This window comes from Sus scrofa, chromosome 4 (genome assembly GCF_054392235.1).
Source record: "Sus scrofa isolate SSC_HxYL_T2T_F1_AM1 chromosome 4, Sscrofa_HxYL_maternal_Yorkshire_Landrace_v2.0, whole genome shotgun sequence".
Classification (NCBI taxonomy): Eukaryota; Metazoa; Chordata; class Mammalia; order Artiodactyla; family Suidae; genus Sus; species Sus scrofa.
Window position 1 is genome coordinate 111647358 of NC_139386.1, and position 13908 is coordinate 111661265.

The window sequence follows — 13908 nt, forward strand, 5'->3', positions numbered from 1 at the left end:
GCCTGCCCTGACACCCCTGGCAGCGTTTCCTCCTCCCTCCTCCACCTCCCACACCTTGTCCACACCTCCCTTCCAGCACTGATCAAACCAGACACCACTGCCGATCCCCTGCCCCTGACCCAAGACTGTGAGCTCGTGAGAACAGCAGTCCTTACAGTAGTAACAATGATAATAGCAGCCAATGCTTCCTGAGCACCTGCCCTGGGCCAGGCACTGTGCTAAGCACTTTGCACAAAACGATTTCATTTAATCTTTACCTAACAACCCTAAGAGGTAGGTACTATTATTAGCCCCATTTCACAGATTAGAAAACCACGACGATGAAGGGATTAAAGTAAGTCACCCTCCTCAGAAACGTCAGAGCTGGACCCAGAGCTGCCAGACTCCAAATCCATAGGCTCAGCTGTTCCTCCGTCAGCCAGTATCTCCTGAGCACTCACTGTGCATCAGGCCCTGGGCTAGACATGGGGCGGGGAGCACAATGATGAGTAAAACCAGACCCCATCCCTGTCCCCAAAGAGCCCACTTTCTAATGAGAACACAGCATTCCTCACAGACTCCCCACAATCGACAAAAAAGTTCTGCTCGAGGCGTGGGCTCCGGAGATGTCTGTGGTGCTGTGGGGGCAGGTATCAGGGAGGTCGGCCCAGGCCGGGCGTCCAGCCTCTGCGCTGACTCATCTGCACCCCCCAATTCCAAGCCCCAGGCTGGAGCCAAATTGGCTTCCACCCCACCTCGCTTCCAGCCCCCCAGCCCTAGGGTAACTTAACAGTACTTCCTGCCCAGTGCTTCAGAGATCCTTCTAGGTCTCCTGTGGCTTTCCTGAAAGTGTAGTGGATGCTTCTCTGCTGATGATGAGCGATTCAGACAAGCCACTTAATGATGAAGAGACTAGAAGTGTTTTCTAAGAGATGGGGAAGCTTCGTTCTTGCTTGGCTCAGCCTGGATTCCCAAGACGACGCGGAGGCGCTGATGCCACTCACCGCCTCCTGAGGAGGAAGAACGCTGGCCCTGGAGAAGGACGCTGCACGGGGGCGGGGGAGGGGGGGAGTGGGAACTGAAGGCACGAGAGCATCGGGGTTTCAAAACAAGAGTGGCTACAAGTTCCCGCTGTGGTTCCACTGGGTTGGCGGCATCTTGGGAGCCCTGGGACGCAGGTTCTCTCCCCGGCCCGACACAGTGGGTTAAGGATCCAGCATTGCCATAGCTGTGGCTTAGGTCACAACTGGGGCTAGGATCTGATCCCCAGCCCAGGAGCTCCATATGCCATGTGGCGTCTAAAAATGAAAACAAAAAAACCAAAAAAACAGCCTTGCTAGATTCTGAGGTGGATGACAGACTCTAGTGAGGCCTCCTTGAGCCATCACCATCGGCGATAGCTGACGATAGGTTTTCCAGATTGAATGAGGATTGGTTTTTACGGCTGGCGGGGACCTTAAGGCTACTACATCTAGTGCAATGCCCTCATTTTACGGACCGAAGCCCAGAGATGTGAGATGACGAGCCCGACGTCCCTTGGCTGGTTAGTGGTGAAGCCCAAGTCTCCTGACTTGTGTTTCACTGCTCTTTCCTGTGCCGCCATGGAGAGGAATGTTTTTCCAGGCCGAGGGCTGTGTGAGTGCATCAAGGAGAGAGAAGAGCTTTAATGAGCTGTTGCAGATGGGCTGCTGGGGAACCAGCGAGGGCAACGCTGTGCAATGGACGGGTCTTTACAAACCTTACTGACCAGACGCCCTGGCACTGCAGCCAGGGGACAGCACTACTGTAATGGCCAGCAATGTAGGTGGACAAGCTGCATGTACTTAAAAGACAGACTTCTCCAGAAGCTAACATCCTAGCTGCAGGCCCACCTGCTCCAAGCACTAGTCAAGACTTCTACCAGCTGCTCCTGGGCTCAGATCCACCCTGTCAGCCCCCGGAAGGGCGGCTGAGAGGGCCAAGTTGGATTCTGCAGCTTTCTGGACAGCAGGGACCACTCCAGCACCAGGGAGCTCATTACCAGTCAGGGGCCCTACGGCAGCTTCCCTGACAGAGGGGGAAGATGAGAGCAATAACACGCCGGCTATCCTGCAGCCCCCAGTCACCCCTGGTTTTATTAAAGCCAACGTCTCAGGCATCTCTAATGAAGATTAAAAAGGCTGGCAAGATGCACAGGATCTTGGGCTGAAACCTCCTGAGAAAGGGGGTGGCGCCGAGAGGACCTGGCAAGGCCACCCATGGGGCTGAGCTGGGCCCGGCTTTCCAGAGAGGAAAGTGGCTTCCAGGAGATGCTGGCTCTGTTTGCTTAGCCCCACCTCTCTATTTACTGAAAAGTAACCTATTTATCTTCCTTTATCAAATAATCCAGTCCTCTGCTGCCTGTGTGTGCAGGGGAATTAACATCCCCTTGATCCACTCAGCCATGAGCAGCCAGCCTGCTGTCAGGCCCAGTGAGGCCTGATCACTGGGACGGTCCGGGGCCAGCCTTTGGGTCCCCTGGCCCCTCTTTCCTCTCCGCCTCCAGGTCATAGTGGGGGTTTGGCCTGCTGTCTTTGCCTGTCTGGGCCCAGTGATGGAGGGTGGAGCTCACTGTTGGATGCAGAGACCAGGCTGGGGGTTGGGAGTTCCAAACCAGACTGCGGACTCAGCTTCCAGCTGCTCCAGTTCTGTAGGGAAAGGGCACCCCTGCAGAAAAGAGGGGGCCCTGTTGGGTCAGCGCTCCCCCTGGAGGGAGCCATCCTTGAGAGCTGCAGGTGGTTCCATGACCCCTGAAGGATCTCCCACATTCCCAGGCGCGTCTCTCAAGTTCACAAATCAACTTAGACTCCCTAAGATGGGATGCCCTTGAAGCCTCCACTGTGCATCTGTCAGGTGGCCCAGGGGGCGGGGGGGAAGAGTGACCCTCTTTGGTTCACCCTCTCTCAGGGGGGCCCTAGGAGCTTCCAAATTCCTTCCCAGGGCGCTAACTTGATTGTAACACTGATGTTGAGAACCATTCCTTCGAGGGCTCTTCCGGCTAAAATGTTACCATCTGTTTCAGGCATCTGGTAGCTCCTCCTGTGCTACCGGTCGCCTCTGAAGCACAGCAGGCAGGAAGTGAAGCCCCTGCCCCAAGGGGCCTCCAGTCCCTGGACGCTATGGGAGGGCCCCGCTCTGGCAAAGCAGGGACTCAAAAACACCGGTGAGCAGCTCAGGGCCAGAAAGTGCTGCAGGGATGCAGGGGAGACGGGCTCTGTGTGGGACGAGCCTCGGGGAGGATCCCTGCCCTCCAAGAGGCAGGGGATTGTCCGAGCACAGAGAAGAGGAGGAGACATTCTGGCCAAGGAGACCAAAGATACACCGGCCATGTGGAAGAGAGGGTTGGTGCAGAGGGAGAGAGAGAGAGAACTGGGTGAGGAGGGAAGAAGGAACCCAACTGCCGAGGGTCCTGAAAGCAAGCTAGGAAGATAGGCCTTGATCCCAGGAGCCAAACCAGAAGTCACCACGAGCGTTCGAGCAGCAGAGCTGGTCTCTGAAAGTCTTGCTAGTCGTGGAAGCTCGGGCAAGTTGCCTAACTTCAGGGAACAGTCATCTGCTCTTGTGTGCGATGGGTTATTAAGAGCGCCTACCTCACAGGCTGTGGGGAGACTCAGGGGGATAATTTAGCAAAGAACTTGGCACATGGTACACATGCAATAACCTTTGTTCTTACACCTGTCAGTGTGTCTGAAAGGGTTCCCCTAACTCTGGGCAGGATTGAACCTTGGAGGGTTATAAGGAAATAAAGGGAGCGGGGGGGGGGGGGGGCCTCCTTGAAGCTCGGTGCCTTAGCCAGGTGCACTGCGGACCCAACTCCTGCCGCAGAGGGGACAGTCAGGCTCCCACACCACCGGTCACAGGCCACCCCTATGTCTCCCTCCCGGGACAAGGGGACTTGGGAGACAGGAGATGCATCGGAGGGAGATGGGGATCCTGGTGCCTTCTTTTAACTGGTTACACCCCACTAGGCTCGTGCGCGTTGAAGGGGACAGCACACGCCACACAAAACATGGTGCCCCGAGCAGGTCCTCAGTAGATACAAACAGAAGAACAGGTAGGGTTGTGGTCGAAGGTCTACAGGGGCCAGGGTTACCCTGAGATGCTCCCCAGGTGAGCTGGGAGGGCGCTGCTCTCCTAAGGGTCGGAGTCCAGCTGTGTCCTCCACCCCAACCCCTCACCGTGGGAGCCTGGGAAGGACTTTACACTTGAGTTTAAATACTCGGTTTTTCTGTGAGCTGGAGGGTATCATGATAATACCCCCTGCCTTGCAGAGATGCTATGAGCCCCAAAGGTGGGAATGCGTGCCACAGAAGAGCTTTCCAGGGCACAGGAGCCCACAGGTGTTGGTCTCGGCTCTGTGTGCTGGGGTGGGGGCGTGGTGGATCTCTCTACCGTGTGTCCATCTCTGCCCCAGCCAAACTCCACCCCCTTCCCCCACCCCCTCCACCCCACTCCCTAGGGAGCTGGGGGGATTCACCTGCTGCTGAGGGCATTTGATTGGGGAAGGGGTGAAAAAAAGGACTGGGGCTAGGGAAAGAGTGGGTGTGAGTGCCACCTACAGGAGAGCATTGGGACCACATGCTCTGGAAGGGGTGGGGGATTATTTCCGGTAGGGCCAAGCATCAGTTGTCTCTCTGAGTTCCCACTCAAGGGTCGTTCTTTGGAAGAAGCAGCAACAAAAACCTTGGAGTCACCCTTGACCGCTCTCTTTCTCAGAATCACCTCTTCAGGAAGGCCTCCCCAGCCAACCTGTCTAAAATTTCAACAACTACAGCCCATGAGCATTCCACGGCCTCTTTCCCCGCCTTACTTTTTTCTCCTTGGCCCTTTTTACCACCATATTTACCTTCTTGTCTTTTGCCCTAGTATAAAATGTAAGCTCCGTGAAGGCAGCAATTTTTGTCTGTGTTGTTCTTTTCTGTATCTCCAGCAGCCTGAGCACCACCTAGCACATGGCGGGTGCTCAATTAATATTTGTAGATTGAAAGAATGAATGAACCAATGGGAGTCCTCATGTGAAATCAGAGCAAGCTACCCCAAACCCTGTCTTCCTCCTCTCCCACTCCAGGTCTGCGGGCTTTAAGGGAGGAAACATCTCCATGGCTTGGAGCCCCATGTCAGCCTCAGAGCCTGAGGCAGGGGGTTGGCAGGGACAGCACCCTCCTCTATCAGGTGGGGAGCAGGACGCCGAGGCATTCCAGCAGGGTGCTGTTTAATTCAACAGCCAGACGTGCTTCCCATCTCTGAAGTTTCCTAGTTCCTGCTGCTCAGAAGCTTGCTGGTACTGGGATCCCCGGTCATGGTGCTTCTGGGGGCAGGAGAGGCAGCAGAGTGTGTGCTCCGAGCTGGGTTCATTTTTGAAGGATGACCACATTTAAGGACAAAGTGGATCCAAGGCCTGGCCCAAACATGGAATGGCGAGTGGACGTCTCCTTGGTCAGCAGCAGGTCCTGGGCCAGTCCCAAGTACCAAGTGAGTTTCGGGAGAGGCAAGAAAACTGCCAAGGCAGAGGGACTCACAAAGAATGACTGAGCTGAGGGCTAGCAGCAGATCTGCAGGGAGAGGGGATCCTGATGGCTGGAGTGCATCTTGTAAGGGACACTGACCAAGCCAGGCAGTGCAGGGACTCAAAGGGACCAGTGACCGAGAAGGGTGAGCTGGAGAATGTGGTGAGCCCCAGAAGGCCTGGTGATCTGGAGGCTGCAGCCACGGGGCAGAGGTAGGGCAGGTGAGGCCAAAGCAAGAGGGGGAGGACCTGGACCCGAGTCTGATCAGAGCTGAGAAGGCATATTGAAGGGGCCGAATTCTACTGAAGAACCAATATTGCTATCATTGCCTTACAGACCCTGGGACTCCCAGCATGGAGGCCAGACCCTCGGGTCTTAAAGACACGGTGCTCTGCCTCGGAGAGCCTTCCCCTGGGCCCCCACGGGTGCTGCGTGCCCCTCACCTGCTCTCTTGTCTGCTTCTTTGCAGGAAAGTGTGGATCTGGGGGAGATCATGTTCTCCCTCTGCTACCTGCCCACAGCAGGCAGGCTCACCCTCACGGTGATCAAGTGTCGGAACCTCAAGGCGATGGACATCACGGGCTACTCAGGTACCTTTCCTCCCCGAGGGCCTGCCCCGTGGCCTCTCGGCAACCCAGATGTTTAGATTTGGAGAGATGCTGAGAGAGAAGGGGGAAGAATCGTCAGTACTCTTAGATAGGAGCACAGCCCTGGAGGCAAACGGCCTGGCTGTGAAGGCCAGTTCTGCCACTTTGCTGTGGGATGCTTTGGTTTCCTGACCAAAAAAAAAGAAAAAAAAAAATGAAAAAGAACCACGAAAAAGAAAAAAAAAAAAAAAAAGAAAAAAAATTTATGCAGGTTGCTTTAAGGATAAACATGTAAATGCTTAGAAATGTGTCAGACACATAATGAGCACTCAGTAGGTATCAGCTATTACTATCATTCTTTCTCTTTGATGATGGAGAGAAGAAGTAAATAAATAGAAAAAAATAAGGAAAAATCTTTCTAGTTTGTGTGAGGTCTCGGGACTGCCAAGGGTTATGTCAAGTTTGAGTGTCCAAGTGTCTGTAGGTCCACGCAGCCCTGCGGCAGCCCTGCAGACTGAGTCAAAGGAACAGAGCCAATGACAAGCAAAGCGCATTTGTATTTGAGGTTTTCCTGCAGGGCCCTGGGCCTCCGTGTCAGCACCAGGAGAGCTGCTGGGTACAGCAGGAGTAAGCAAGTCCTGTTCTAGCAACCGAGGAGGTGCTTGTTTAAATGCAGCTCGGAGCCTGCAGGCTGGATGTGGTGTCACAGGCTTAATCCTTTTGCACGATGCTGCAGGTCGTTGTCAGAGAAGGTTTCTGAGTTCTGATGTAACAGAGGAGTCCCTGGCGCCTCCATCCCTGTGTCAGCTCACATTAGCCCAGGAAGTGAAATGGGCTGGAGTGCCTCAAAGAGCAGGCACGTACGCCGGGCTGCACTCAGAGCAGCAAATGCAGGGAAAGGCTGGGTTTATTTTCTTTGACCCCTACCCAAGGGGCTCTTTTGAAGATTCCAATCACCAATGTAAATCCACTCCAGAGGTGCCTCTGAACTTGGCGGAGAGTATATGGAAGATTTTTCCTTTGAATCATTCATTATTTCCTGGAAAACTCCTTAGTATAATCAGAGTGGCCAGGAAGCGGGGACGGTCCAGCTGGAAAACATCTGGGCCCAGGCCCAACCTGGCGCAGCTGGAAGGAGATGAGACATGAGGCCTTGAAAAATGAGGTTTCGGGGAAGGGTAGTCAAGAAACGCTGAAGGAAGGTGTGTTTGCTGCGGCTCTGAGTCCCTCAGAGCCTCTGCTCCCAGCCCCCACCGCGTCTCTGCAACACTCAGGTCTTTCAGGCCAAAAGCTGCCCCAGACAGTGCCTGCCCTGGCATGTCTCCTTCCACTGAAGCTGCCACCACACACCAGGTCGTGGCGAGGAGCTCAAACCACCTCTCCTGACACTGTGCAAACCTCTGAGGCAGCAGGAAGCAGGGCCTCCTCTAAATATACAGCCAATGTAGATTTCATTTTAATATCAAAATAAGTATGTGCAGGGATGGAAATTCACTGAGGACTCTCAAGACTGCTGAAGGAAATAGGATTTTGCTGCCCCAGTCCCCACACTATCTTCTCTGGTGTAATTAAATTGATGGGCTAGAGAGAAAGCTTACGGCAAAGCCACCAAGGTAATCTTAAAGGCTGTTCCACGTCAGAGGGTTGGGGGGCAAGAGATTTTTCTCCTGCGAAGTTCTAACCTCCCTCTCAAGATCGCCCCTCTTTTCTACCTGACTTTGGAATCTGGTATTCAATCTCGGCTGCATTCTGAAAATCCCGGGGTCCTGTTTTTGTCAGGGCTGTCTATCTATTTTGTTCACTGATAGAAGCAAACGTATGAAACAGTGCATGGAACATAATAAGCACTGGATAAATATGTACTGAATGATGAATAAATGATGAATGAATGAACGAACAAACTTACAGCGTAAGGAACCTTGTCAGAGGGTGATGCTGTGGGGACGCACATGCCAGGGGCCTCTCACACCAGATCTCCTGTTTCAGAGGATAAGGCTGAGGTTGCCTTCAGCTCAGACCGCTTTGATGTTAGACTAAACGAAGGAGCGCATGGAGCTCATTAATTGCCTGTTCTTGATGTATATGACACTGACCTCTAAAACCCAGCATCTTCCTATTCTCCTTGATCCAGTCCAGTCATGAATCAATTCTCTAAGCCTATCCACTAAAACTATGGCAATAAAAATAATACAAAATAATAATAAGGATGAGTACGCCCCAAAGGGGTGGTAAGTCGGTAAGCCTGCCCATCTCTGCCACCCCTGGTCTATACTGCTCTCTGTCCAGGGATTACAAATGTAAACTTTGGAGTCAGGCCTAACTTCAAATCTTAGGCAGGTTTCTTAATCTCTCAAACTTCCATTCCCCTATCTATAAAAGAGAGATGATGATAAATATAGAGTTGATGTGATGTTTAAATGACATGGTATGTGTGGAGTTTCTGCTGTCACACGAGGAGACTGGCAGCGTCTCTGTATCGCAAGCACACAGAGTCGACCCCCAGCCCAGCACAGTGGGTTAAAGGAGCCAGCGTTGCTGTAGCTGTGGCATAGGTCACAACAAGTGTGTGTGGATGTGATCCGTGGCCCAGGAACTCCATATGCTGCAGGGCAGCCAAAAAAAGACATAAATAAATAAATAAATAATAAATAACGGACACGATATATGTAAATTTCTTAGCACAGTGCCTGGCACATACCAAATGCTGAATTATGAGGCTTCATGACAAGGAGGCTGAAACGCACTACTGGTCTTTGCGCCCCTCTCTCACCACATAAAATAGCACAGGCCGATAGAGATGAAAGGACCCCAAAGGTTGTCCGGGGTCAGCGTCCCCCTAGAAGCACAAGCTTTTGCTCCAGAGCAAAAACCCTAGGAAACAGTCATCTCTCTGCTTAGCTCTTTGGACGAGGGTGAGATTGCTGGTTCCGTCATGGGCAACAGCCCCTGAATGGTATAAACTGGATATGCCTGGTGGGGATGAAGAGGGTTGGGGAAGGAAGCTGAGATTCTCCCAGTTAGTAACCAGACATTTGCCTAGTGGCCCATGGGACAGGTGGTCTGTCACATCTTTCCAAGCCTGGCGATGGGCATGTTTGCTCCGCTGTGGGGATGGAAACAGGCATGCAGGCAAGGAGACAGCGCCAGGGCAGCCACAAGCCCAGAGACACTTTCCAAGGCCACATTCACCCCCGCGGAGTGCAGAGGTTGCCTGGCTCATGCAGGTCTCAGAGGTGGCTTTCCCACCTGTCCCCTAGGACCTGAACACTTGTCCAGGGCGTATCCATAGAGCATGGAGTGGAAACCAGAAAGCTGTCTCTCAACAGCTCCAGGAACTCCTCCTTACTCTTTACCGATCCCCTTGAGACAGAGCACTTGCAAAGGTTTGGTCAGAGATGGCAGGGTGATTAAGCGCCTCCTGGTCTCCCCAGGTCCCCCACAAACCCAGGTGCCCCCACGGCTGAGGCACAGCTGCTGCTGTCACATTGCTTAGACGGCGGCTCCTGTGGGCGTCTAAGGCTTGGGCTTCTGATCAGTTGTCGCACTTCTCTGTAGCTTCCCCAAAGCTGTGCGCCTCATCTGCCACGTGAACGATGCCCCCTGGGGCAAGAAGGCCTCGGGGGTACTCAGGTGCCCCAGAGGTAGAGCCATATGCCTGTGAGTCAAGGAGCGGGGGAGCAGCTGCTTGGCCCGCACCTCCTGGCAGATTCACATGAGCCCTGGCTCCTGGGCAAGAAGGTATCTCAGCACATCAGCGTCTCAAAGGCTGTTATTACCCGTGCATCGCCCTCCCATTTCTTGAGCTGTGCAGCATAAATAACAATTACGACGGTGGCCGAGACACCTGCACGAGGAGATACAATAGGTGTCACTTTACTTGGATGAGTAGAAAATTTCAGGGTAGGAAGCTGACCATGAAATACCCATTCAGAAAATGAAAGAAGAGACAGAGATCGGAGGCACGTGGAAACTCAGTAAAAAGACATCTCCTAGGGGGCTGGAGCAAGTCCGAGATCCTGCTGAGAAATGAAATGTCAGCCGGCCACCCTGAGTCCCAGGAGGCTGCCTCCCTCACTCCCCCGGCCACAGCCCCTCCTCCTCCACTGCCCTGAAGTGGGCAGGAAACAGCTTCAGGGCCACTGCTCCTCTCCCTGATGCCAGGGGGAAGTGAGCTTCCTGGGACAAAGGGACCCGTAACCCTACTGTCAGGTGGGAAGGACACAACAAGCATCAGGAATGTTGCTGTTCACTCACTCTGTCACGCTGCTGCTACTCCTTGGGTGTCACCGATTGTTTTTACCCACTTTATCCTTTGGTTAATAATGCTGACAGGTCCCCTGAGAAAGGCTCCAAGTAGGTGAAAAGAACAGAGAGCTGGTTTAGGGCCATGAACTGCATGCCCACGGGCAGGTGTCCTGTCTGATTTGGGGCCAGCTTTCCCATTAGTGAAAGTCCATTAAGCACTCTCTCCAGAAGCCTGAGGTCACTAAAGACTCTGTGCTTATTAAGCACAGGGCGTCCTCAGAGACAGGTGTGCTACATAAATACAAGGTGGTTGAATTATTTTAACAACCCACGGACAGCATCTGAGGACAACAGCAGGCCTGGGGCTCCCATCCCCCGCCGCACATGCCGTTTGACGACATCCGTTTAACACGCTCCCCTCCCTGCCCGCTGCTCCCATCGGCACAGATCCATACGTCAAGGTGTCCCTGCTTTGTGACGGGCGGAGACTGAAGAAAAAGAAAACCACCATCAAGAAGAACACCCTCAACCCCGTCTACAACGAGGCCATAATCTTTGACATTCCGCCCGAGAATATGGATCAAGTCAGCCTGCTCATCTCGGTTATGGATTATGATCGGTAGGTACAGGCCCCAGAGGGCCACGTTTTCTGCCCCCCCCCCCCCCGCCCCAGTGCAGTGTAGGGCTCCTTGACCTTGGACCTTGTGGGTCACGGCACAGGCACTCACTGGCCTCAAATCTGGCTGCACCCCAGGAGGGTACAGGGGTTTGAGGAAGAGCCTGGATTCCCTCCAAGGCAGAAGCTTAAGCTTTTTTCCCCAGAGGCCTCGTTTCCGTCAGGGGCTGCCCCACCCATCAATTTCCCGGAATTCACTCCTGATCATTCCCGTTCCTCCATCTGGCACCAAGTCTTAGCATCTGTCCTTTCGAATCCCTCTGTCCTCTCCATTCCTGCTGTTGCTACCACTCCCCCTGGGGGATGGCTGCGCGGCCTCCCAGCTGAGCCCTGCCTCCCTCACCCCCTGCCTCAACCCAGCCAGCACCCTAAAGGCACACCTCCCTAAACAATCACTTTGCTCCTGGACCGGCCCTTCTCAAGAACCATCAATGGCTCCTGTTGTCCAAGCTCTTCCCCTGGCCTCTTAAGACCCCCCCCAGATCTGGACCCAGCATATCCATTCAACCTGATTTCCCCTTCCTTGGCTATGTTTCTTCTCTTCCACTTTCCAAAGTCTGCTCTCCTGTGCCGACTCAAACACGTTTTCCAACTACTCCAGCCTCTGTGACTCCTTCTCTCCAGTTGCCATTTCACTGAGGTAGGAAGCAAACATGCAGTAAAAGCTCATCTAAGATCGTTGGCACAAGTTCTCGGGCATAGTAGGTGCCTGGTGAGCAAATGTGAGTGATGACTGATGTTCTTTCTGAGTGAATAGCTCACATCACAGCCGCTGGGTGAGGAGGAACGGTACTCAGAACAGGCGGATTTATTTCCAAGTAGTGCTGGTGTCTCAAATGCTCGCTGAGTCAAATAAAGGCAGAGACTGACACTCTCCCACTCCCCAAAGCCAGGCCATCTGCCCACCTGTCCTGAGATGCCAAACAAGTTGAGAACCTTTCACTCATCTGTCTGTGTCCACTGTCCACCCAAGGAGGCTGGGCCATGTTTCACTGCCGCTGGCACCCTGAGGCCCGGCCAAGCATCTGTTTGCAGAGCTCAGCTTTCTGAGTTGGATGTGTGGGGCTGAGACCCAGACCCGGGGACCTCCCTTTAGGAGCGCATGTCTGGTCTCCGACACCAGGCCCTCTGTTTCTCCCTCAGAGTGGGCCACAATGAGATCATAGGAGTCTGTCGTGTGGGGATCAACGCCGAAGGCCTGGGCAGGGACCACTGGAACGAGATGCTGGCGTACCCTCGGAAGCCCATAGCACACTGGCACTCCTTGGTGGAGGTAAAGAAATCCTTCAAAGAGGTGGGTGAGGTTGCGCTTGGCCCTTGGCATGTTTGCTGCATGGCAGCGTGGGCTGGAGAATGGCAGTCGGCTGCTGCGAGACCTCGCCTTCATGGGTCCTTGCGGTGTGGGGGGCAGGGGGGGCACACGCTTCTCAGGCAGGGTGTGACAGGTGGGAAGGAAGTGGACGAAGATGGTGGGAAGCTGCCTGACAGACAGCCACTGATGCTGAGTCTATTGAAAGCGACCCTGACTTCTAAGCGGAAAATAAAAACTTGGTGAAGCCTTCCAGCAGCAGACCATGCCAGGCCCAGGGCCAGGTCAGTCCTTTTGGAGGAAGCCCCAAGAGGGTGAGGTCAGAACTTGGCAAGAAAGGCCACCCCTGTCACAGCAGTAAGTTCCCTGAGGCTCTAGCTAGGCAGTCCTGTGGCGGTTTCCACTGTGTGGACGGAGCTGGCCAGAGAGCAAATCCTGCTCTCGGGAATGTGGCTGGAGGAGAGAGTGTGGCTTCAAGGTGGCACACCTGCTGGCTGGGTCCTAACAGAGACGTAATGGACACAGCACTGCCTGGGAGTCCCGAGACTTGGCTCCAACCCCAGCCCTTTCCACTTGCTGTATAATCTTGAGCTAGTTACTTCTCTCTCCACTGCAAAGAAAATGTCCCAGTGATACTGGAATCTGCTCCACCACCACCAAACTCCACCACTCTAAGATCCCGCCATCCAGCACCTTGGTGCTTCCCCGACCGGCTTTTTCTCAAGTGGGCTGGGACACAGGGTAGCCAGGCAAGTTTTAACCTCGTGTTGAGTATCTCACACGCCATCCCGGTCCTCCAAAGCCAGGTGATCACTCGCTCAGTTGAATAGGCTTCAAGCCAGAAAGTCTAGAGAGTTGTACAAAATTGGAAAATCTGCTAATAAAAAAATGAAGCTCTAACCCTGACATCCCATGGTCTGTCGGCTTAAAAGCAGAGTCGCATTAAAAACAGAGTAACCCGTGACACAGAAAAGGTGTGGACAGCAGGCCAGAGGACCTGCCAGCTCCCCTTCCTTCTCAGGGTGGACTAGCCTCCTTCCACCTGTTTCTAGCAGGGTGAGGTCTCGCCAGAGAGACAGAGCTGAGGGCCCTGGACCCGGGGCCTCCAGAGAGCCAGGCTCATGATTTGCCTTCCCAGGTAGGCATGGGTGGTGTGAAGCTCCCGGAGGAGTAAGGCACACGCGCCAGGTGGCTGTCCATCTGAGGCCTCACGTTTCTGTCCCGTGGTTGCCTTGATTTTCCCATGGTTGTGGAGCTCGAATGCGTGAGTCCAGTCCCTCAGCTCCTGGGCGCCCCTCCTCCTTCTTTTCCAGAAGGCCCTCTCTGTGGAGCGTAGGTGAGGCGCCCACCACCAGCCTCCTTGTACACAGGAGGCAGCTACTGGGCAGAAGTCTAGATGACCTTGAGACAGAAGTCTAGATGACCTTGAGACAGCACTCAGCCCCTGACTGCAGGCTGATACAATCTAGGGAAGGGGCAAGGCAACCTTTTTTTTAATCCTTTGGAGATAGTGAAGAATACAGTAAGTTTACCAAAATGCTCAGGATAGCATAGGGGCGGGGCAAGGAATGGGCCCTAAGAGGCCTC

At 53.9% G+C, this 13908-nt stretch overlaps 2 protein-coding genes across 22 annotated transcripts in view; one reads left to right on the forward strand and one right to left on the reverse strand.

Moving 5' to 3' along the window:
• The window catches only part of LOC110260341 (uncharacterized), a 365599-nt gene that overhangs the window by 276627 nt on the left and 75064 nt on the right, over window positions 1-13908 (reverse strand). Inside the window, exon 4 of one of the 8 annotated variants that reach the window (XM_085023672.1) lies at window positions 4894-7219. The exons of 6 other annotated variants lie outside the window; for them this stretch is intronic. In XM_085023672.1, coding sequence (XP_084879798.1) covers window positions 7152-7219 — 68 coding nt within the window. In that variant the 3' untranslated portion in view covers window positions 4894-7151. Of the gene's footprint in view, window positions 1-4893; window positions 7220-7997; window positions 8125-13908 lie in introns of those variants that run through there. One more of the 8 variants, XM_085023674.1, reaches the window with a different exon arrangement.
• The window catches only part of SYT6 (synaptotagmin 6), a 63219-nt gene that overhangs the window by 43960 nt on the left and 5351 nt on the right, over window positions 1-13908 (forward strand). For 9 of the 14 annotated variants that reach the window (XR_002343499.2, XR_014844512.1, XR_014844514.1 and 6 more), the window contains exons 4-6: window positions 5974-6094; window positions 10784-10955; window positions 12156-12306. Coding sequence is in view for 4 of the 14 variants with exons in the window: in XM_021090020.2 (XP_020945679.1) it covers window positions 5974-6094; window positions 10784-10955; window positions 12156-12306 (444 nt within the window). In the remaining 10 variants the exon portion in view is untranslated. The remainder of the gene's footprint in view (window positions 1-5973; window positions 6095-10783; window positions 10956-12155; window positions 12307-13908) is intronic. The other 5 variants (XR_014844513.1, XR_014844510.1, XR_014844511.1 and 2 more) reach the window with 1 other exon arrangement.